This window comes from Thalassophryne amazonica, chromosome 5 (assembly GCF_902500255.1).
Source record: "Thalassophryne amazonica chromosome 5, fThaAma1.1, whole genome shotgun sequence".
Lineage (NCBI taxonomy): Eukaryota > Metazoa > Chordata > Actinopteri > Batrachoidiformes > Batrachoididae > Thalassophryne > Thalassophryne amazonica.
The window spans coordinates 101751205-101777645 of record NC_047107.1 but is presented as its reverse complement, the minus strand read 5'-3'; the positions used below and the strand labels follow the sequence as shown (position 1 = coordinate 101777645).

The following is a 26441-nucleotide window of genomic DNA, read 5'->3' as shown; positions in this document are numbered from 1 at the left end:
CCAAGGTGGTTCCATGGTGTGGTTGATGCATCGTCTTGCCGCACCAGTACATGCTCTCAGACCTGACATGACCAGATGCTCAACAATTTTAATGCCCTCTGCGTCAATAGCAAGCTCAATTGCATTTTTTGTGCCCATGGTTTGTGTAAAATGAGTGTCTTGATATCTTCAGTCACCAGAACATATTTGTGGCTGGAATGGGCTGATAAGAATGTGGACTCATAGAGTGCAACACCCGCATTACGTGTTTGATTCTGATTCATACAAATTAATTCTTTGTGATTTGGTGACACCGTAATATATGGTCCTGACTGGTCTTGACATTTGATCAATTTTGTCCAAAATTGAACCACTTTATTCTTGTCTGTCAAACAACACATTCACCATGTTTAATCCATACTGGCTGTAAACTGTTTCAGTTAAGCAGTTGTGTTCTTGAATTTGATCTTTCAAGGTTTCCCAAGGTCAAAGGTCATGTAACTCATAAAAATGTGATATATAACTTCATACTGTATGAATGTTTACCAGTTCCTCCCAATAGAACTCTGCGTGTAAGTATGGGGCCAAAATGCTGACTTTGGTATGTCACCTTGATTTTTTTAAGATTTATTTTTCAAAATCAACTCATGTCCATAGCTGACTTCAATCATTCCAACACATTTAGTCCAAATTGGTAGTTATTTTGTTCACACACGGGTGGATGGACACACTGAACCGAACACGATACCCCTGCACTCTCTACTGTGCATGACTGTAAAAAATGATTTAAAAACAGCATCTGTCAGTTAAATCCATTTGGAAACAACACATCTGGTGAAAGCTGTTCTCAGTTCTCCAGCAATACATCATCATCGTTCTTCTGGCTAATGTTCTGCCTCTGTGTGACTTTTGCAGGTTTGAAGCTTGCACTAATGTTACAGCTGAGATGTACATGCGCTCATACCTGACTCCATGCATCAATGACTGTGGGACATATGGCCAGTGTAAACTTCTGCGCACCAACAACTACCTTTATGCTGCATGTGAATGCAAAGCAGGTAACTAAGACTTACAAATCCATTGCAACACAGTTCATCTTCAAGCCATAACATTATGGAACAGTTGAGATAAATATGTTGATTTCGCAGTAGTATTGCAGTAAAAGTAGTAGTAGTAGTAGTAATAACTAGCTAACAGTACCAGTGGGCATGAAGACAATAAAAGACCTTGACCCAAATGATTGATCTCTGGCAGATCTCGCCAGAGCACAATCAAAATAATTGTCCTTGACCTTTGCCAAAATGAATTATTTAAGGGAAATTTCAGTCAACATTTAGAGTCATATCAAGTGCCCCAGCGATTGACCTTTGGCAAATTTGACCTTGCTGAGCAATTCGGAGCACAGCACCATACGTGTGCCTCATTTGGTCTAAATAAGAGGGCAAAAACTGGACATTTTGTGACCTCGGAGCCCAATATCCTTAACCCAGTGATTAACCTTTAGTAAATGTGATCTCACCTAGGCTATCCTAGAACCCGCCTCCATCCGTGTGTCACATTTGGTGCAAGTCAGAGTGAAGAACTTGCATTTTGATCGTTGACTTCAACGATACTGACCCCAGTGACTGAACTTTGGTGAATTTGACCTCTTGTGGTCAACCCCAGAACCCACCTTCCACCTCCCCAGTTGTCATTGTGGAATCCTTCTGCTACCTGGGGATCACCATCACCCAGGACCTCAAGTGGGAGCTGGAAGTCAGTTCTCTCACCAAGAGAGCACAACAGAGGATGTACTTTCTGCGGCAGCTAAGGAAGTTCAACCTGCCAAAAATCAAGATGGTGAACTTCTACACTGCCAACAATGAGTCCATCATCTCCTCCTCCATCACCGTCTGGTACAATGCTGCCACCGTTAAGGACAGAAGCAGACTGCAGTGTATCATCCATGTTGCAAAGAAGGTGATCGACTGAAATCTGCCATCCCTACAGGACCTGTACACCTCCAGAGCCCTGAGGTGAGCAAGGAAGATAGTGGTCGATCCCTCTCACCCAGGACACAAACGTTTTGTTACCCTATCCTAGATCGCTGAGGTCCATCAGAACTAAAACCTCAAGAAAAAACAGCTTCTTTCCAGATCAGACTTATAAATAATGCCAGACACCCCCATTTACCACCCCCCCCCCCCCCCCCCCACACACACACACTCCCACAAAGTACAGACTGATCATCCCTGAAATGTTCATCTGCTTTTCTGTTTTTCCTCTATTTTTTTTCAGCTTCATTATGCAGTATGTGCACAATGTCGGTATGAGCTCAAATGTGCCTCCATGTTTACAGCTGGTTTGATTTGATTTTTGCTGTGCACTTTTTCACATTGCGCTGACATAACAGCCGCAGAGGCCAAATACTGCTGAGACAAAACAAGTCAGATGACACTCGCGGCAAAAACAGTATCGTGCAAGTGTGGTGTGTGTGTATGGCACTACGTTGACTTGGCAATATTGAACAAGCGATTAATAATTAGCAAACTGTGCGGCTCTAAATTAATGATTGTTATTTTCGGCAATTAGAGCTGTTTGCATACAAAATGCACCATTCTTTGGCAGAATTGGTCATCACTGATGCAAATTATGGCTAATTTGTATGAAAATATATCACACACAATGACAAGAAAATGCGAGGGAGCAAAGTGGGAAGGCACAGGTCACCCTGACCCCCCCAAATACATACACCCAACAAAAAGAACTGACAACACTGTCATTAAATTGTTGTTACCGTTGTCCAATGATTCATAAAATGGCCTGTTGTTAATCTTCTGTTGAGTACTGTTTGATGTGACAATAAAATACACTCTTAATTAAGGACAGATTTTTAATAAAAGATGAGCTTATGGAACTAAACACAACATACCCTCAGAGGCCTTATTTAAAAAAATAAATCCTGCCTTTGATCTTTTATTGGAGCTGGTTTCTCTTCAGTTAAATTCATTCTCATACTTCATACTAAGCGTGTCTGCTTGCTGGCAGCCCCTTTGTGTGCAGTTGTTGCCCTTGGCCCCTTTCACACTACAAACCCTCTGTTCAGCAGCTCTCACCAATATTTAATTCACGCCGTCTTATCAAATTTAACACTCCATAAGGAGCCTACTGTAATAGAGAGTTCACACCAGGAGGCTGCATTTACTGCAGCTCAAGAAATAACTTCACATATCTGGGGGTTTTTTAAAAACAATTTTACACTGAATTGTATATTTTCATACACAATTACTTAATTCTTTTAAGTTGCACTTAGGTTATGCTTTCAAGTTTTGGTTACTTAATATACAATTAGTTCAAGTCAATCAAAAATTCTGAGTTTAATTTCCTCAAAAAGCAAGACTACAACGGCCTTTTAGGGCCACATGGAATTTTGTTTTTAGACTTCGAGAATAAAGTCATAATATTACGAAAATAAAGTCATAAGATTATGAGAATAAAGTCGTAATTTTAAGACTTCGAGAATAATGTCGTAATTTTACGAGAATAAAGTCATAATTTTACGAGAAAAAAATTGTAATATTATGAGAATAAAGTCGTAATATTATGAGAATAAATTTGTTAATAATAAATGTTAGAATAAATATTTAGACTTTTTTCTCGTGATAGTATTACTTTTTTCTCATAATATTACGACTTTTTTCTCGTAATATTACAACTTTATTCTCAAAGTCCAAAAAAAAAAAAAAAAAAAGAAATTCAATGTGATCCTAAAACTCAAACTTGAAATATTTAAGTAAGTAGAATGTTTTCATAAAACTTTGAGTTTACACTACTTCATCTTTTAATTAATTTGGACATTCTGGTTTAGAGTGTGCTGCAGGGCCAGTTGGTCAGCATTTAAATAAATTCACGTATTTCCCCGAGAGAAACTGTCTCACTTTCTTTGTCTTCTGTCTAACATCCCATGTTTGTCTCTGACAGGGATGCACACAAAAATATGTACAATTCAAGTCATAGAGTATAATAAATAATAAAAATGTTAACACAAGTAAATTGAGCATAAGGGCAAGGGACACAACTGTAAGTTGATTTTTTGCTCAGTACATGGTTGTTTTTTCTAAAAGCTGACTTCTTAAATTAATAAACAGTCAAGATCTTGCCACACATTTGAGCACTTTTGTTGCCATTGGTAATGTGAGCATTTCAGGGCTTCTGTTATATTCCTACTTGAAACCCAAAATTCAGTAAAAAGGGCATATAGAAATGTCAGAAATGCATGATTTTTGTTTTGTTTTGTTTTGTTTTGTTTTGGCAGGCAGAGCTTTGACCTCCAAGTGTTAATGTAGAAAAATTTCAATTTTAAGAGTTTACAGTTGTTGCGTTTCAGGATGTGGGCCATACGGACGGAAAAATGGATGGAAGGACTGTGATGTGAAGTTGCAAAGTGCAGTAATGTTGTTTGCCCCCCACCTTTAGACACAGAAAACAGATTTGTGTGAAGCATCTGAGGCAACTTTGTTATTTGGCGCTATATAAATGAAATAAATTGAAAAATTATAGAATTTGTACCAACCGTTTCTGGCCTTAACTATAATATTGATCATTTAGTAGTATACATTTCTGTCCTCCCAATGTTTTATTGGAGCACTTTTTTAGAATCAATTCAGATAGTCAGAAATGAATGCTGCCATCATGATAGAAGGCTATAAACCTTCAGTTTTTAATCACATAATTTATAACTTTAATTCCCTATCAGTTGAATCTGAAAAGAGGTGCACTCTGCACAGTATATAATGGAGTATACAACTCTGAAAAGCATTTATTGCCAGCCCGGACCTTGATTTCAATATCGCCAGGATTCCTGATATCATGTTGAACAGAGCTAATGAAGCAATGATGGCCATCCTTTCAAAATCAGGTTGCAAACACCGTGGGCTCAACTCCTAAACTGTGACCCTTTTAAAAGTGTGTTCAAATGAACACCTGAAATGTAGGTTAAGAATGAGTTACATTTATATCCATTTGAAAAGTAAAATGTACAAGTGTACATGTAAATAAAATAATATTTTCCTGACTAGAACATCATTTTCACTGAACTTTTGCTCTGTTCTGAGATGTTGGCACAGATCTAGTTAACTACAAACCCCTGGCAAAATTATGGAACTCACCAGCCTCAGAGGGATGTTCAGTCAGTTGTTTAATTTTGTAGAAAAAAAGAGATCACAGACATGACACAAAACTAAAGTCATTTAAATGGCAACTTTCTGGCTTTAAGAACACTATAAGAAATCAAGAAAAAAAGATTGTGGCAGTCAGTAACGGTTACTTTTTTAGACCAAGCAGAGGACAAAAATATGGAATCACTCAATTCTGAGGAAAGATTATGGAATCACCCTGTAAATTTCATCCCCCCAAATTAACACACTGCATCAAATCAGATCTGCTCATTGAATTGACCCTATGCCATGACATTGACCCTATGTGTCTTTTTGCAAGGAATGTTTTGCAGTTTTTGCTCTATGGCAAGATGCATTATCATCTTGAAAAATGATTTCATCATCCCCAAACATCCTTTCAATTGTCCAAAATATCAACATAAACTTGTGCATTTATTGATGATGTAATGACAGCCATCTCCACAGTGCCTTTACCTTACAGTCCACAATTGCTTTTCCTTAGCCCATTGTAACCTTGTTTTTTTTCTGTTTAGGTATTAATGATGCTTTTGTTTAGCTTTTCTGTATGTAAATCCCATTTCCTTTAGGTGGTCTCTTACAGTTCGGTCACAGACGTTGACTCCAGTTCCTCCCCTTCGTTCTCATTTGTTTTGTTGTACATTTTTCGATTTTTGAGACATATTGCTTTAAGTTTTCTGTCTTGAAGCTTTGATGTCTTCCTTGGTCTACCAGTATGTTGCCTTTAACAACCTTCCCATGTTGTTTGTATTTGGTCCAGAGTTTAGACACTTCTGACTGTGAACAACCAACATCTTTTGCAACATTGCGTGATGATTTACTCTCTTTTAAGAGTTTGATAATCCTCTCCTTTGTTTCAATTGACATCTCTCGTGTTGGAGCCATGATTCATGTCAGTCCACTTGGTGCAACAGCTCTCCAAGTTGTGATCACTCCTTTTTAGATGCAGACTAACGAGCAGATCTGATATTGCAGGTGTTAGTTTTGGGGATGAAAATTTACAGGGTGATTCCATAATTTTTTCCTCAGAATTGAGTGATTCCATATTTTTTTCCTCTGCTTGGTCTAAAAAAGTAACCGTTACTGACTGCCACAATCTTTTTTTCTTGATTTCTTATAGTGTTTCTTAAAGCCAGAAAGTTGCCATTTGAAATGACTTTAGTTTTGTGTCATGTCTGTGATCTGCTTTTTTTCTACAAAATTAAACAACTGAATGAGCATCCTCCGAGGCCGGTGATTCCATAATTTTTGCCAGGGGTTGTATAAATCCTTTCAGTTGCAGTTGTGCCCTCATTTCTCAGTACAACAGTGCTGTATACCTGCAAATTCCACTTTAAATGGATGACAGCTGCCACTGTGATTAGCTGAATTTATGTTAGCACTACAACATACCCATAATTAATGAATACAGAAAATAAATACAATACACTAAACCCCCTAATGCTCAACACCCAACTTTGCATTCATGTTTGTGCTCTCTGGATATAAACAGACCTTGGGCACAAGCCAAAAAACATTTGTGCCACTCTGTGCCAATTGTTTTTCACCTGCAAGTAAGATAGAGTCCTTTGAGTTTTCTCTGGCATCTACCTAAAGGTTGTAGAACTTTTAGAATTCTTACTCCTTAGATGATCATTCCTAATCATGCCTTTGTTATAGTCAAGGCTTAAACCATCACAGTTAAGGCCCAGGCCAAGGGCAAGGCTTTGAGCCTAAAGGCAATAGCATAAATAAAAAACGATGAAAATGGAACACAAAAATTGGATATTCACACAAAAAGTGACAAAGACAATGGAATTTTAAATCCAAAACATGTACATTCTGAAAGTGAATAAATACAGCAGTTGTTTCCAGTAAAAGCAGTGTTATATATTGCACAGGCTGTTGAGATACCTAAAAAAAAAATAAAAAAAAATAAATAAATAAAATAATAATTTAATTAAAATGCACTGAGTCTACCAAGTCTAATGTATCCAGCACCAAGACCAAGGCATCAAACACCAATGCTAAAGTCAGGAAAAATGGCCCTCAAGCCACCTAAGGTCAAGGGTATGCATAAAGGCATGACAACGCTGATCACGGTGTGTGTTTGTGTTAGGCTGGGATGGATGGGGATGTACCGATAACTCCGAGGCCTACTCCTACAGTTTCCAGCTCCTCTCCACCCTGCTACTCTGCCTCAGCAACTTGATGTTTGTCCCGCCAGTGGTCATCGCCATACGGAGCCACTACCTCCTAGAGGCCTCGGTCTACATCTTCACCATGTTCTTCTCCACTGTAGGTCACTGCTATCCAGACACTGTACTGTGCTTTCTGCTCTCGACTTATTATTAGTCTGTACTTCTGTGGTTATGACAAGTGTATTTGATGCTTTTATTTCAAATCCTTTGTGGTTGACAGTGCAATGGTTGTCATTGAAATAGTGTGTACACTGAGCAAAACCTCCAACAAAACAATAAAATATGTCAATATACTGAATATGGCATATAATGTACTGATTTTGGATAGTGAAGCATTAAATATTTTTTAAGAATAAATTTTCCAGTGTGCAAACAAAGTGCATTTCTTTAGATTTTGCAGTATTTGACTGTAATTGAACTGGTTTGCTTGCATTTGTTTATGGCTCACTGGTGAGTTGTTTTGAAGTTAGAATAAACTATCTGGAGGGGGTCCACATTAAATCCATTTTGATGAAAATTATTGACACCTTTACAGTGTCAAATCTCACACATAATTACGTTCTCGCTGGGGAGGCTGACAATGACATTGCATCTTTATGGAGGTGAGTTCAACCAAAATATGTATTTAGGTGTTTAAGATAATCGTGAGTGTTTAATGTGAGTTTTATTAAAAAAAAAAAAAAAAAAGTTGCTACTAGGGTTGCGTGTAATAAACCGGTTCTTTTCAGGTATCCTTAAGAAATTATTCAATCCACCGACATCAATAGCCTTTTTTGCTTAATGATTCCCTTATCGGTCCTTTAGAGTGGCCGTTGCTTTGGGGGTGTTTGCCAGGAAAATTATCATTTCTCTACATTGATTACAGACCCTGCAGTGGGTCTTGAGCAAGGTCCCTGAATGTTTGGCATCATTCTAAAGTGCTTTGAGTATCTGTATCAAATGGAAATGTGCTATAGAAATGCAGTCCATTTACATTATTTACCAAGTTGTACTCTATATATATATATAAACCACTACCTTTTCTCTCCGTACTTGCAGTTCTACCACGCATGTGACCAGCCAGGAATTGTGGTATTTTGCATCATGGAGTATGATGTTCTTCAGTTCTGTGACTTTCTTGGGTCTCTCATGTCAGTGTGGGTCACTGTCATCGCTATGGCCCGACTCAAATCAATCATCAAACAGGTCATACCTAAAAATCTGTAAGTGTGTCATCATTAGGATGAAGAATCATTTATTATTTTCATTTATTTATTTATTAAACTCAGACATATCCAGTATCCCTGTGAGTTAATGTGATCCATATGTTAGACTTTTGAAGTACTTTTGTATATTCCTGAGTTGCACTGCTGTCATTGTAGTACTTGTCATATACTTCATATTTATTTTACTTTCTCGGTTTCTATTGACTTTCTCAAACTCTATCAATAGGCTTTTATCTGGTCACATAACTTCATCCTGTTATTGGGCACTTACACATTTGTTTACTCACACAACATACAAATTGATGGACCAAGCACAAACGAACCAAAGATAAGCATTTCCAACGCAGTAAATAAACCACTAATTTCAGTGGAGAAAAAATATATTTGTTGGTTTTATGTATCCATATGAAATAGCTCAATTTTTCACATTTATATTTTATATTGAGGAAGTAGCTCCAGAGGTCTGACATCATTTCTAAAGGATACCTGGTATAGTCTGTTTAAGTACATTATCTGGTGTTCCAGGGCATGTGTAAGATCATCAGCCTAGTCTGGTGACATGTTGGTGCAGAAGCACTGATATTATCTTTTAACATATTTCTAAGTTTATGGGAGCTAAAAGTCATAACATGTATGTTGCTGAACTGCAACATTTCTCTCACTATATGTTCTAGATAATTCTGTGTTGTTCTTTTATCAATTCAGTTCCTTTCAGTTTCAATTTATTAAACTTATAGAGCGGCAAATCACGACAGCGTCGTCTGAAGGCGCTTCACATAAAACAACTCAACAATAAAAACCAAAACAAATTAAATCAAAAAATCAAAGTGTATGATGAAGAGGTTAAAAACATGATAAAAAAGTTAAAAACAATAAAAAAAAGAATAAAACATAGAAAACAATATATTAATCATATAAAATAGCAAACAAATGCATCTTCAGACGCAACTTAAAAGTCTCCACGGAGTCTGACTGCCTCACTAAACAGGTAGATCATTCCACAGGACCGGAGTACGAGAAGAAATGTCCCACAGACTTTTTCTTCACCCTAGGGACACAGAGCAGTCTGTTTTTATCCTCTTCATGTTAGTATGACCAAAGCAGAGCTCACTCCACTGAGTCTAGTCTGCTTGAGATTTTCTCCTTATAATACGTATTAATTAAAAAAAGAAAAAACAAAGAAAAGAAAGCTGATGGAAATTGCTTGCTCCTGGGGTGGGTAAAGTCTAATACTTGCCTCATGTGTAGCACCTCTAAAGGATCTTACCATACATGGCTGACTTGGAGCCATGAATATAAATTGAATTGAATTGCTTTATTGTTGTGGTTTGCACTTGTATCTGAGATATAGTGCGTCTGGAAAGTATTCACAGCACTTCACGATTTCCACATTTTGTTATGTTAATGAATTCAAAATGTTTTCCTCAAATTCTACCCCATAATGACAAAGTCAGAGGAATTGTCTGTAGACCTTTCAGACAGGTTTGTCTCAAGGCACAACACTGGGGAAAGGATTACAGAAAACATTTCTGCTGCTTTGAAGGTCTCCAAGAAGCAAAGTGGCCTCCATCATCCATAAATAGAGAAGTCTGGATCTACTAGGACTCTCCTAGAGATGGCACCCATCTAAACTGAGCGAATGGGGATGAAGGGCCTTAGGGGAGTGACCAAGAACCTGATGGCCACCCCTGTGAGAGCTCCAGCATTCTTCTCTGGAGAGAGAATAACCTTCCAGAAGGACAACCATCTCTGCAGCAATCCACCAATCAGCCTGTATGGTAGAGTGGCCAGTCAGAAAGCCACTCCTTAGTAAAAGGAACATGGCAGCCCACCAGGAGTTTCCAAAAGGCACTTGGAGGACTCTGAGACCATTGAGAAACAAAATCTCTGGTCTGAAGTGATAAAAGATTGAACCTTTGGCGTGAATGCCCGAGACATTAATGTTTGGAGGAAACCAGGCACCATCCCTACTTTGAAGCATGGTGGTGTCAGCATCATGCCGTGGGGATGTTTTCAGTAGCAGGAACTGTGACACTAGTCAGGATTTGAGGGAAAGATGAATGCAGCAATGTAAAGAAACCTGGATGAAAACCTGCTCCAGAGCGCTCTGGACCTCAGGACTGAGGTTGGCGGTTTCATCTTTCAGCAGGACAATGACCCTAAGCACACAGCCAAGATATCAATCATCACAGGACAACTCTGTGAATGTCCTTGAGTGCCCAAGCCCAGAGCCCAGACCCTGAGTCTGATTGAACATCTCTAGGAGAGATCTGAAAATGGCTATGCACCGACCCTCCCCATCCAAAATTGCTGGAGCTTGAGAGGTGCTGCAAAGAAGAATGGGCAAAAACTGCCCAAAGATAGGTGCACCAAACTTGTGGCATCATATTCAAGAAACGTGAGGCTGTAATTGCTGCCAGAGGGCATCAACAATTGACGCAAAGGGTGTGAATATTTATGTCCAGTGATTGCTTAGTTTTTATTTTTAATAACTTTAAAATACTTTCATGTTATCACTATGAGGTGTTTGTGAGTAGAATTTTGAGGAAGAAAAAATGAATTTACCTCATTTTGGAATAAGGCTGTAACATAACGAATGTGGAAAAAAGTGAAGCCCTGTGAATATTTTCTGGATGCACTGCTTGTTACACACAAAACAAAAATAGTGTAAATATCAATAGAGTGAATGTTTGGCTCATGATCATATGGGAACAAGGTTTTATAGGTGTTATATAGCACCTTTATGGGACATAAAGGTGCTATATAACACCTTTTTATGTGTTTAATACCCATAATGGGAAGAACCATTTCAAGCAACGCTTTAAAGAATGGCATAACAGAAATTGCTCTCCTGTACAAAAGGAAACTATGCCCACAAAGATGAGAGAACAGCAAAGAGATATCCCTGGAACAGTATCGTGTATGTCTGAAAACATTATGGAAACACAAATAGCTGTGGGAAGGGTGCTAGAATTAGGTGGAAATGTTTGACAAAGGAGTGTGGGCAACATGATTGGTAACCGGTTAGTGCACTTGTGTTCTACATCATAAAGTTCCTGGCTCAAGATCACCCCTGCCCATTGTCCATCTAATGTTGAGTTGTGTCAGGAAGTTACCCAACATAAACTTCCATATCAGATCTGCAGTGGCGATCCCAAGTAAGGGTGGAGCTGAAGAACTTCCAATTTGAGAAAATGTAAGTCTGCTGGTCATGTACAAATGATCAATGGGACACAGATTATCTCAAGTATTAGATGGTTGGTCACAATCATAAAGCAAATGATTAACTATGGTGATCAAAAAAAGTTAGAGTCAGTAACAAATGTCTAACTGTTGGGACAGGAAGACCTGCCATTAGTTAAATATAGAGATATGCTAACAGTCCATGAGGTCGCACTCACTTCTGACCTAAGGTGTCTAAACAATGCTTATAATATAGCATCAGTCTACCATGGCTGATACAAAAATGTATGATAACCCTTCAGTGGTGGCAGTTATAGCTTGGTGGTGTTCAATGAATAGCTGGAGTACAGCGCTCATAGAGCACAAACCTCCGCCAACACACACACACACACACACACACACTCATCTTGAACAGATTATCCAAGATCAGGTCGGGGGTGGGGGGGGGGGTGGAACCTATCTCGGTAGTCATAGGGCATCCTCTGCCAACACTAGTTTCCAATTCCACAAATTTGTGCCTTGGAAAAAAAAAATTCAAGGTCAAAGTCCTGTTAGAAGTGACTTTTCATAAGATAATATATATAGTGGTGTAGCTTAGCTAAAATGTCCAGTAACAATTGTTCATTTTGTGACTAAAGCCACCAAATTTGGCACACACATTCTAATTAAGTAATGTTCATTTTAGATGTGTAGGTATCTTGGAGTTGACCTCTAATGACCTACAGGGGGTCAATGAAGAATTACACAAGGTGTCAAATTTTTTAAATGTTCCAATTCATATTGAAAGCTATACCATATTGTATGTCCTCATTTGTAAACAATGAGGACAATGGCATGAGAAACCTCCCTCAGAAATATAAGGACGAAGACTCACTGCCAACAGTTTAATGTCTGGGTTACGCATACGCTTCTTCGGCATAACATGTCCAGGATTGCACCACTTGTTGTTCACGTAGACAACGACTCCTCCACCTCTCTTTTTGACACTGTCGGCGCCAGATCCGGTCCACTTGCACCAACTGAAAGCCGGGTAAAGTCACTACCAGTGTTGCCACAGTTACTTTGAAAACGTAATCCAATTACTGATTACTCCTTGAAAAAGTAACTTAGTTACTTTACTGATTACTCAATTGTAAAAGTAAATAAGTTAGATTACTAGTTACTTTATTCATTACTTTCAGCAGCTGCTGAAAGCACCCACCTGCCACCTCACCATGAAAATGATAACCTGTTTTTCCAATACTAACTTTGTAGTCAATAATAGTAACGCATAGTAACTTGGAGAAGTAACTTTAATCTGATTAGTGATTTGGAAAGATTAAGGCCTTCATTACGCCTTCGCTCACTACGGAGAGTCCGGTATGTTATTATTCAGCCATGTCTCCATGAAGCACAAGACTGAGCTCTCATGAAACATGTTGCTTCTCATGAATGTTGTTAATTCATCCATTTTGTTCACAACGATCTTACGTCCCCCATCACAGTGGAAGGACAATACGGCCGGTATCTCCTCTTTCTTTGCCACCCATCTCCTCAGGCTCTGCAGCCCCAGTATTTCCTCCTCAGTTCTTTAAGGATATCATTTCTTTCCCCGTTTGAGAAACTGTGTCGGAGCTCCATCAGCCGCTTCCTGGTGTAAACAAGGAGCCCTGGCGCTGTTCCGACATGGCCGGGAACCGGGCTTGGGAAAAAGTACTCCAAATGCCAGGAAACGATAAAATAATGGTGAAGCAGCATGTATTCACGGGTCAATAAATTAGTTTAAAACTATTAAACCAAAGAAAAGTAGAGGAAGAAAAATAAATAGTAATAAATAGTGGTGGCATGCAGCCATCCGTAACAGCGCTGGAAAAAGACAAAAAACAAAAGGAGTGTAGAATAAATAAAATATATCATAAATTAACATGTTTGACAGCATGTCCCAGTAAAAGTACTTTGCCAGGCCTTTCCTTTGTCTGGAGCTGGATAATTTTTTACCCCTCTCATGTCAGCTGGACTGTGGCGGGGTCTGGTCAAGCAATCAAGTCAAGGAATAGAGTGATATTTAAGGCACAAAGTCCCACCCACTTTCAAACTGTCATATATATATATATATACACACATATATATATATATATATATATATATATATATATATACACATATATATATATATATATATATATGTGTATATATGTATATATATATGTATATATATATATATATATATATATATATGTGTGTATATATATATATATAATACAAATAATGGATGGTAAGGAGTCCAACATAGAGAAATATTGGATTCAGAAAAGTTATATTGGACTCGGCTACGCCCTTGTCAAATCCATCAATTGTTATGTTCTCCACCCCCCTCCCAAATTAAGCTAACAACAAAGAGTCAAGTAAATTAGATCAATTTATTTTGTTGTGAACAGCATATGAATGCTTCTAAAACGTCAGTAGCGTGTTTATTTGCATCCTTGGGAGTTCAATATTTCCACCAGTTCCTCCTTTGTGAACTCAGCAAACCTCACTGGCAGATGATTTTCTGCTGTAGTTGACATATTTGTTGCCATTTTTTTCAACCAGCATCTGTGAGCTAGTTCCTGAACTTCGTATGCCGCGCTCTGATTGGCTAGCTGTTGGAAGTAAGCTCTAACGCTATTGTCAGTGGGAAACCGATCCAATATAACTTTTGGTCCTAGCCTTTTTGGACATCCAACATAACCTTCTGGCACCAAGCATGCCAAAATACAGGTAAATGATGGACAGCAATGCTAATCTGTGATTGCTATTGCAATCTGAGTGGAGAACATATATATATATATATATATCTATATATATAATATATATATATATGAGGTCTGTCCATAAAGTATAGGTCCTTTTTATTTTTTTCAAAAACTATATGGATTTCATTCATATGTTTTTTACGTCAGACATGCTTGAACCCTCGTGCGCATGCGTGAGTTTTTCCACGCCTGTCGGTGACGTCATTAGCCTGTGAGCACTCCTTGTGGGAGGAGTCGTCCAGCCCTCGTCGGAATTCCTTTGTCTGAGAAGTTGCTGAGAGACTGGCGCTTTGTTTGATCAAAATTTTTTCTAAACCTGTGAGACACATTGAAGTGGACACGGTTCGAAAATTAAGCTGGTTTTCAGTGAAAATTTTAACGGCTGATGAGAGATTTTGAGGTGATACTGTCACTTTAAGGACTTCCCACGGTGCGAGACGTCGCTCAGCCGCTCTCAGGCAGCGTCATCAGCCTGTTAAAAGCTGAAAACCTCCACATTTCAGGCTCTATTGATCCAGGACGTCGTTGAGAGAACAGAGAAGTTCAGAAGAAGTCGGTTTCAGCACTTTATCCGGATATTCCACTGTTAAAGGAGACTTTTTTAATGGAAAGACGTGCGACGGGTCCGCGTGTCGGGACGCAGCCGGCGCGGTGCGGCGGCACAGGAAAAAACCTCTGTGTTGATAACCATTTTGTTAAAATCAGGCAGCTTTTTTGATGCTTTCAGTGGAGTGAGTATATGAGAAATTGTTTAACAGCTGGACATGTTCCAACTTGTCCTTTAAGGCTTTCAACAGAGGTGTTTTTCTGTGCCACCGCACCGCGTCGGTCTGCGTCCCGACGCGTCGGACCCGTCCGCACGTTCTTTCATTAAAAAAATACTCCTTTTAACAGTCTCGCTCCGTCAACACAAGCGCCAGTCTCTCAGCAACTTCTCAGACAAAGGAATTCGAAGAGGGGCGGACTGACCTCCTCCACAAGGAGTGCTCACAGGCTACACTGACCGTCACCGACAGGCGTGGAAAACTCACGCCTATGCGCCACGAGGGTTCAAGCATGTCTGACGTAAAACATATGAATGAAATCCATATAGTTTTTGAAAAAATAAAAAGGACCTATACTTTATGGACAGCCCTCGTATATATATATAATATAATATATTATATATATATATATAATACTATATATACACTCAACAAAAATATAACGCAACACTTTTGGTTTTGCTCCCATTTTGTATGAGATGAACTCAAAGATCTAAAACTTTTTCCACATACACAATAGTCACCATTTCCCTCAAATATGTTCACAAACCAGTCTAAATCTGTGATAGTGAGCACTTCTCCTTTGCTGAGATAATCCATCCCACCTCACAGGTGTGCCATATCAAGATGCTGATTAGACCACCATGATAGTGCACAGGTTGTGCCTTAGACTGTCCCACAATAAAGGCCACTCTGAAGGTGCAGTTTTATCACACGCACAAGCCACAGATGTCGCAAGATTTGAGGGAGCGTGCAATTGGCATGATGACAGCAGGAATGGTCAACCAGAGCTGTTGTTCGTGTATTGAATGTTCATTTCTCTACCATAAGCCGTCTCCAAAGGCGTTTCAGAGAATTTGGCAGTACATCCAACCAGCCTCACAACCGCAGACCAGTGTAACCACACCAGCCCAGGACCTTACACATCCAGCATGTTCACCTCCAAGATCGTCTGAGACCAGCACTTCGGACAGCTGCTGAACAATCGGTTTGCATAACCAAAGAATTTCTGCACAAACTGTCAGAAACCGTCTCAGGGTAAGCTCATCTGCATGTCGTCGTCCTCATCGGGGTCTCGACCTGACTCCAGTTCGTCATCGTAACCGACTTGAGTGGGCTCAAATGCTCACATTCGCTGGCGTTTGGCACGTTGGAGAGGTGTTCTCTTCACGGATGAATCCCGGTTCACACTGTTCAGGGCAGATGGCAGACAGCGTGTGTGGCGTCGTGTGGGTGAGCGGTTTTCTGATGTCAATGTTGTGGATCGAGTGGCCCATGGTGGCGGTGGGGTTATGGTATGGGCAGGCGTCTGTTATGGATGAAGAACACAGGTGCATTTTATTGATGGCATTTTGAATGCACAGAGATACCGTGACGAGATCCTGAGGCCCATTGTTGTGCCATACATCCAAGAACATCACCTCATGTTGCAGCAGGATAATGCACGGCCCCATGTTGCAAGGATCTGTACACAATTCTTGGAAGATGAAAATGTCCCAGTTCTTGCATGGCCGGCATGCTCACCGGACATGTCACCCATTGAGCATGTTTGGGATGCTCTGGACCGGCGTATACGACAGCGTGTACCAGTTCCTGCCAATATCCAGCAACTTCGCACAGCCATTGAAGAGGAGTGGACCAACATTCCACAGGCCACAATTGACAACCTGATCAGCTCTATGCGAAGGATGTGTTGCACTGCATGAGGCAAATGGTGGTCACACCAGATACTGACTGGTATCCCCCCCAATAAAACAAAACTGCACCTTTCAGAGTGGCCTTTTATTGTGGACAATCTAAGGCACACCTGTGCACTAATCATGGTGTCTAATCAGCATCTTGATATGGCACACCTGTGAGGTGGGATGGATTATCTCAGCAAAGGAGAAGTGCTCATTATCACAGATTTAGACTGGTTTGTGAACAATATTTGAGGGAAATGGTGACATTGTGTATGTGGAAAAAGTTTTAGATCTTTGAGTTCATCTCATACAAAATGGGAGCAAAACCAAAAGTGTTGCATTTATATTTTTGTTGAGTGTATATATATATATATATGGCCATATTGTATTAAACAGAGAAGGAATTGTTTGAAAAAGTCTGTAAATGCTGACCATTGGTGCTTTCATTTTTTGTGGGAAAACAGAGGTTATTGTCATCATCTTTGAACATACTGTTGTTCAGCATTTTTCTGAAGCAAGTTGAAGAAATGAAAAGATCTTAGATTAAAATACACATACGATCAGAGCCAGTGATATAATTGAAATATTATTTGCTGTCTTTCAGACATCATCATGTTCAATCTCATGTTCACAAAAGCTCAGTTATCATAATACATTAGAAGTGTGGCCACTTTAAGTGACAGCTTGTATGTTGGTGTTTATTTATTTATTCATTTTGCTCTTGTGTGAACGCGGCGGTCAGCCAGAGGCTCAGGCTGATCACTGCAGCTGCTGTGAAGGCCAATCTTTCTCAATAATAACAATAATTTGCATTACTCTTTACCAAAATTGGAGTAATGTTAACTTTTGACCCCTGTACAAACTGTCATGATCTGTCATTAGTCTGGACTCATTTCCTCCTCCGTGCTTTGAACTTCAGTGTTGGTTTTTCATGTCATGTCAGGTTACCATGCTCAGGTTATTATTGGTTTTGTTTCATTTGTCTTCTGTGTATTATTTGCTGCTCACGTATTTAGATTTTCTTTATTATTTATTGTTTGCTTTTACTCTTGATCCCTTATGTTGCTTTAGTCTTAGTTTAATTCTGTTTATCACATTAATTGTATTATGCCTCAGTCACAGGTTTTGGTTATATTTATCTTCAAGTATTTCTTCTGATTATGTTCCGTTTGTCACTTATTGCTCATCAGTTAGTTCTTTTTATTTATTGCACTATTCTGTAGTCAATTTCAATTCAATTTTTAATTTATTTTCATTTATATAGCGCCAAATCACAAGAGTTGCCTCAAGGCACTTCACACAAGTAAGGTCTAACCTTACTAACCTCCAGAGCAACAGTGGTAAGGAAAAACTCCCTCTGAGGAAGAAACCTCAAGCAGACCAGACTCAAAGGGGTGACCCTCTGCTTGGACCATGCTATGGACACAAATTACAGAACAATTCACAAAACAAATATACAGGAAATGCTGTTGGTGCACAGGAGAGGAGGGTTTTCAGCACAAATACCACACCCATCTCTGGATGGAGCTGCACCTTAAACAGAGAGAAAAAAAAAAACAGAATCAGGCATCAGAAAGACAAAAAATACAGTATAATTTGGCAGCATTAAACAACAAGAAAAACAGGAAATACTAAGGTGATCGCCGGCCACTGGCCCTAAGCTTCACTAAAAGACCCAGAATTTAGGAAAAGTTGAGGCTGTGGCATGCTCTGTTTCCTAATAAAAAGAATTAAAAGAGTAAAAAGCGCAGAACTATACTATGTCAGTATGCTAGCCATACGAAAGGGAAAATAAGTGCATCTTAAGTCTGGACTTGAAAGTCTCCACAGAATCTGACTGTTTTATTGACGCAGGGAGATCATTCCACAGAACGGGGCACGATATGCGAAAGCTGTATGACCCGCAGACTTCTTATTCACCCTAGGGACAGAAAGTAGTCCTGCACCCTGAGAACGCAAAGCCCGGGCCGGTACATAAGGTTTAATTAGGTCAGCTAAGTAGGGAGGTGCCAGTCCATGAACAATTTTATAGACTAGTAGCAGAATCTTAAAATCTGATCTCACCGGGACAGGAGGCCAGTGAAGGGATGCCAAAATGGGTGTAATGTGGTCGAACTTTCTACTTCATGTCAAAGGTCTGGCTGGTTTTGTTTATCTGCTGTTTAAAAGTTTGTTTTTCCACCTGGTTATCTTTCATTTCTGCCTTCAGCCATGATTAGTTTCCATTCTAATTTTGTTTTTATTTTGATGATTCACTTTTCAGTTCATATGTTCATGCTTAGTTCATTCCTGGTCATAGTTGTATTGTGTCCATGGTTTCTAGTTCATTCCTGGTCATAGTTGTATTGTGTCCACGGTTTCTGTTTTTGCCTCATCTTGTTTGATTGTCCCTGGACTAGCACTTGTGTCTTCGTCTCTCACTATGACTCTTTCTGCTCTGTATTTTCATCCACTTCTGCTCTTGCACCTGCTCACGTGTCTTTGTCTCTTTCATTACTCCTCTCTGTGTTTTCCTGCCTTCACTATCTTGTACTGTGCACAATCTTTGTTTTCCCCGGTCACGCTCCCTTCCAGAACTTTCACTGACACCTGTGTCTTGTTCCACTAATTACACCACCAGTTATTTAAGCCCTCACAGTCTCACGCTCATGCCAGATTGTTGAATGTATTTCACTTTCAATCCCTCACACCTTGCCTCGTTGTCTTGTATTCAGCCTGCCGGTATTAGACCTTGTTTTGTCCTCGACCACGTTTTTGTCTCTGCCTTTGATTGCCACCATGCTGATTGACCTCAGCTTGCTTGTTCGACCAAGCCTCAGCCTTATGCTTGTCTGTACCTTTATTTCGCTTCTGGACCACCTGTGTACCGAATCCCTGCTTGATTTATTATATTAAACCTTTTTCTTACCCCAGTCTGCAATTTAGTCATAGATAGCCCAAACTATACCTTTTTGGAATCTTTATGATTAGACAAATAATGTGGTATACTTTTCAATATGATTGGAGCATTTTTAAAATTTGATCCCTGTGTAATTTTCAATTGACCCCCTACCTGGCCGCTTATTGAAAAGTCAAGTGGACGCTCTGCTTTTTCAAAACAGTTATGTCTAAGGAGTATTTGTGCCAAACTGGGTGCTTGCATCACCATTTGAAGTATTTCTTTTCAAATTACCTGCTGCACTATGGATTACATAATGACAGTTATCCTAAAAAAAAAAGAAAAAATCACATGAAAATGCTGCCACTGAAAGGTCCACATTGTTGACATTGTATACAGTCTTGAAAAATGATCCATTGTCAACATTCTGTAATGAATTTGATATCTTCAACCTTATACAGTGCTCAGACTGAAAGCCCATTTGACTACTCCATTACTCACACCAACATTTTTCCGTTATGTGCTCAGGGTGCTTGGATTTCGCCCTAACCATTTCCCAGTGCCCAGCAGCAAACAGACTATTTGAATCACTAACAGAATTTTAAATGGGAGCCCTCACATCTAACATTCAGAGGTCTGGGACCATACTACCTTAGAGGGACGGAGCTATGAATGAGAACTGAAAACAAAGTACTACATATGCCTCAATTTTTAACCTTAAATTGAAAGATCAGTGTGTTGGAGGCAGCGACATGTGGAGCTAAATTCAGTGGTGGTTGACATATTGTGGTGAGTAACAGTAAACACTAACAGGTGCACCCGCTCCCTGGGTCACTGCCTGGCTGTGCACCAATATGGATCAGTCTCAGGAAACGTGCATGTGTGTGTGTGTGTGTGTGTGTGTGCATCCATAAATGAGACACAGCCGGAGGAGGGGGAGCTGTTGGGGGGACGGAGAGTGCATGAACATCTGCTGTCCTCTAGAGTTTTGTTTTTGCTGAGCGATGCAGTACGCAGCCACTAATCAAACCGTACATGTCAGGACTGGCAAGTGGAACTGTGTGTGTGTGTGTGTGTTGGATGTGCCATGTTGTCACAAATATACCAACAGACTGTCCAGAATGGATATTTTACTCTTTTTCCATAAAGAATGAGCTATGAAATGTGTTATTCATAACCATGTGAAGCACACTGGATCTCAGCCTTTTTAATTAATCTACTTAATGAAATATACAGACTGCAGATTTACTTGTGTAGCCCAGAATGCACGTTATGTAAATGGATAAATCATTTTGAATTGTGTTGTTCTGACAGTTTTGAGGTAATAATTGCTGCTGCATTTCTTTTATTCCTGTATCATCAAAACAAAATAGTAAAACAAAAGGTTTTAAAAAAAAAAAAAAACAGCAGATTGACAAATGATCAACAGTGAATGGAGGAAATGCAGCTGCTAAGCAAAGCATGTTGATTGTGTTGTTTAACTAAGAAACCAGAAGCAGGAACAACCTCAGAGACAGACAGCAGCGGCAGCATCGGGTTTTTTTTTTGGTGGCGGAATGATTACATACTAGTCAGATGCCAGACTTTGTAGTACAAATATGCTTTTTAATGTCAGCTGAAATTCCACATACTATTCAACATCCATTTACGCAATAAAAAGAATTGAGAGCAACTGCATAAAATTCTTCATACCATCATCAAAAGTTTAAAATTTGATAAACCTACCAAAAGAATCATAAAAACTATACAGCTAACAAGTCTCTTAGAAGGATCTTTGGATACCATTGGAATCATTTGTGTCAAATGGATGGAGACTCAGATAAGGAGAATCACTAACATTGTGAGGGATCATCTGTTACAACTGTACATCTGTTTTGGCCGTGTGGCACGTTTCTCTGAGCGTGATCCAGCATACACGTGCCTCTGTCTTAAGAATCCCAGTGGCTGAAAAACACCAAGGAGACACCCATGTATCATCTAGGTGTTTACTTTTGAGGGGTTTATATCAGGGGTGCCTCCAGGGATTTTGGTCCCCATGAAAAGCAATCTTACTGGGCCACCCCCCATATTATTTTGTTAGTATTATAATTGTATTAGGGGCCTCTCTGGGCGCCTGTCAATCATGGGCCTTTAGAATCCTTCTCCTTATTCTCCCGTTTTCGGCACCCCTGGTTGAGATGCCACTAGTTTTCTGTTGGGGTGATTGTCATCCAGGAACCACGTTGGCTCTGTGTCATGACCTCACTCTTTTGAATCAAGCAAACCAAATTAGTATGTGTAATAGCAATAAATACATATTGTATTGTGTCAGTAGTGTCAGATTTGCTCAATTTAATTGCAGTAAGGCATTGTCATGGTTTGTGGTCTTGCCTCACAGGAATAAGGTCTCAGGTTCAACTCTAGCTGAATTCTGTCTGTGCAGACTACACATGCTCTCCCTGTGTCTGCGTGGGTTTCCTCTGGGTGCTCATTTTTGCTCCCACCATCAAAACATGCACATTAGGCTGTGCTATTTCTACAGTTCATGAAAAAAGCAGTGTTTGAAGATCTGGTGACTCTGTCAGGGCACCACTCAGTGGCTTCCCACGGCTCCCACTCATTAGATTGTGTCTAATTGTCTGCAACTAAGACAGCATGAATGCAAAGAAGAATTATCCCGACAAGGTGAATAAAAGTGAATTATCATTATTAATATGCATATGTCGCGGACGTGAACGAGCAAAGCTCGTCAGCATCTCACCATGTCATTTAGGTTCTTCAGACTTTATTTTGAGTAAATGCTTTAGCATGGAAAAAACTTTCATTTTCTGGGGGGCATTTTTCTTTATGTGCCTTTCACATACCTGGAAAAAGCTCCTCGCCAACCCTGGTTCTCAAGACCAGGCACCTAAGTGGCTCTACTCACACTCTCTCTTTTTTTAAGATATTTTGGTGTACCTTAGTAAACACTAGTAGAGTTCCACCTTAGATTTGGAATGTATAATAGAAGATATACCTTACTGAATTTTCATATCAATATGATAAACGATATGACTATGATTTGACGCAAAGTGCAGCAACAGTGAAAATTAAACATTCTTAAACAAAACACTTTGCACTCATCATAAGGTTAGGATACTGTGCCCTCCAAAAGTATTGGAACACTTGGAATTTCACACATTTTAATTTGTTTATGCCATTTTAAATACAAGAAATACAAACAAACAAATAAATAAATAATTAAAATTTCTAAAATGATCTTCCTCAAACTCAAACTGAAAGCAAATCTCTAAAACTTGATAAAACCTGTAAATAATAATCAGTTTTCTTCAGACAAGTCAGGGGATGGAAACATGAACATTTCCAAGTCACTGATGTCTTGGACTTTATTTACATCAATTATGAAGAAATACAAAAGTTCCTTTCACCAAAACATCAAATTTAGGCTTCCATCTCAAATGCACTTTCTGTCAAATTGTAGCTGAACTTTCAGATCTTCTTTTTTAGAAAATCCTCCTCTAAACCACTTCATCAGGAAGCTGGATTTTATATTTTAAATTAATTTATATCAAGTTGTAGAGATTTGCTTTCAGTTTGAGTTAAGGAAGATAACTTTAGAAAAAAAAATGTATCTGAAAAGGAATAAACAAATTAAAATGTGTGATATACTAAGTGTTCCAATACTTTTGAGGACAACTGAGAAACAGTGAGGAGCAGCATCTAACATCTCATATATAGTGCAGCAGATAAGAGAATTTTTAGAGTGGAATCCTGCAAATGGTGATACAAGCATCAAACTTGGCACAAATAATCCATAGACATGAACTCTTTAAAAAAGAAAAACTGATAGACCACTTGAATTTTCAATAGGGAGCCAGGTAGGGGTCAATTGAAGAAACACAGGGGTCTAAATCAGGGGTGGGCAACTTGTTCCAGAAAGGGCCAAGAGGGTGCAGGTTTTCTTTGCAGCCACTGATTCCACCAGGTGATTTCACTGATTAATATCACTTTGAGCAGATGGAATCAGTTAATCAGTGAAATCACCTAGTGGAATCAGTGGCTGCAAAGAAAACCTGCACCCTCTTGGCCCTTTCTGGAACAAGATGCCCACCCTGGTCTAAATTAAAATATGCTCCAATCATATAGAAAACTACACAACATTATTTGCCTGATCATAAAGATTCCAAAAAAGGTACAGTTTGGACAATCTGTGACTGAATGTTATGGAGTTATGAGGTAAAATTAGCAAGAATGGTGACAAAGGTCAGTTTCAGTTTGTACAGGGGTCAAAAGTTAAAGTTGCTCTATTAATTTAACTCCAGCTGTATTTGTGCTGAATTTGATGCTTGTATCAACATTTGAAGGATTAATTCAGTTATCTGCTGCACTAATAAGCCAACAGAGAACCAGCTGTGGTCTGTTAATTTAAACGTCTACATAAGCCAACCCGAATTAAAGGAGAAATGTTGCTTTTAACAACCTGGACCTCATTTCTGGCATAAAATATGATAGTTTACTCACCAGTATAATTTTGGTGTGATTAGAAGTCCAAACGACATGTTCAGCTCAAATCGGGAGCAAACATTTTTCTTCTTCTACTAAGGTGGATTAGAACTTTTTGTGGTACACAGCAGAAACTACTGGACAGGAGGAACCTAGTAGTCAATGTGACTTACTGATTTGAAAATGCAGCTCTTTCAACCAGACATGTGGTGCCGTGAAATGTCAATCATCTGTGTCCAATCAGATTTCAGGGGAGTCCAGTGAAACCCTGGCCTCCGATCTAGCTCCACCCATGCCAGGAAGTGTTTGACATTTGAACATTTCCTGTTTTACTGTGACTAATAAATTGGCACTTCCTGTTTGATTGTGAGCTTGCCACTGAGTTCCCGCGAGATTCCATGGGATCTCATCTGTCAATCCAGGAAGTGTTTGACATTTGAACATTTCCTGTTTTACTGTGGATTTGAATTTTGGCACTTCCTGTTTAGGACGCCCTATACCATGAGTGAGCTTCACGCCGCTGTGCGACGCTTCACTCATATGAATGTTATTATTGAGCGTTAGTCCATTATGACTAGTCATAGACCAATAATCGGCTGGGCCGATACTCTGAATTGGCCGATAATCCCTCTGGGTACTCTGCAGAGATAGACCGATAATCGGCTGGGCCGATAATGGCCAGGGGTGATTATCGGCCCCGGCTGATTATTGGCCCTGGCCGATACACAGCCAATATCAGCACAGACAATTAATGGTCTATCCCTAATTATGACAGAAACAGTTTGAGTTATAGAAATTAGACATATTGAGCCAGAGTATGAGCTTGAATGTGAGAACTCACTTTAAGATCTAGGAACAATTGTATCTGTATTGTGTGTAGGACAGAGAAGAACTTCGTGCTTTCGCATTTAGGATCATAAATCCAGGCATCCGGAGCAGAAAGCTGCGTAAGCTTGTTTTGACACTGTGCAATGTATCTGACATTTTCACACTAATAGGTGATATGTGAATTTTAGCAGTTTTTGTTCTTGCACTGCAGATCTATTTTGTCATGTGTATCTTAAATGCAAAAGCAACACAGCATTAACATGGGGGACACTATAAGCATGATTAGTCAATATCAAAAACCCATTAGTGACAAGAAAAAATACAACCCCCAATCAGAAAAAGCTGGGACAGTATGAAAGGCCAAATGCTAAAATTAAGCAACAACAGCAAGAAAACACAGTGATTACTACAATTTTACTTTGGCTTCCGTTTCATTACAGCCAATATGAACCAAGATATTAAAAATTTGTTGGGTCAACTTTCATTTCATTGTTAATATACATCTATTCCTGCATTTAATGCAGAAAAGTACCTCCGACGTGGCAATCTTTTTCTATAGGTACACATGCATTTTTTCAACAAGAAAATACAAAACCACATTCTGCACAAATTACACATTCATGGCGTGTGGAAGAAGCAGATATGGATACCAGAGTGGTCTGCTGCAATCCTGACCTGTCACCCAATAGAGAATGTGTGGAGAATTTTTAAATGAAAAATACAACAATGGACCCCGTACTGTTGCACACTTAAGAAGTGTTTGCAGGAAGAATGGGACAAAATTACATCTGAAACATGTTAATGCTTGGTGTCCTCAATGCCAAAATGTCTTTTCAGTGTTGTGGGAAGGAATGGCAACATGATAAAGTGGTAAATGCTTTTGTGTTGTACCTTTTTTGAAATGTGCTGCAGACCTTCATGGCAGGAATGCATATATCTTAACAAATAAAATAAAAGGTGATCAAAAAAACAAAAACAAAACCTGAAATATCTGGTTTTATACAGTTACAATTGAATAAAGACTCACTTCATATTATATGTGTGTGTGTGTGTGTGTGTGTGTGTGTGGTGTGTGTGTGTGTGTGTGTGTGTGTGTGTGTGTGTGTGTGTGTGTGTGTGTTTCTTCTTTTCCCCTTTGCATTTTCCATACCGTCCCAATCTTTTCTGATTTGGGGCTTTAGACTTTGCCAGAATTCCAGCAGCTCTTTTGTCACCGTGACAGATAATGATTAATTACAGTGTGCACACGTGCAAACGTCAGTGGCTGCATACATCTTTACACGCGTGTTTGTGTGCTGCTGTACGATTCTGC

General features: G+C 39.3%; 1 protein-coding gene across 1 annotated transcript in view; it reads left to right on the top strand.

The window, feature by feature from the left end:
* Positions 1-26441, top strand: part of tmem8b (transmembrane protein 8B) — a 142015-nt gene that overhangs the window by 95919 nt on the left and 19655 nt on the right. The window contains exons 9-11 of the mRNA XM_034170983.1: positions 895-1037; positions 7252-7430; positions 8372-8518. Coding sequence (XP_034026874.1) covers positions 895-1037; positions 7252-7430; positions 8372-8518 — 469 coding nt within the window. The remainder of the gene's footprint in view (positions 1-894; positions 1038-7251; positions 7431-8371; positions 8519-26441) is intronic.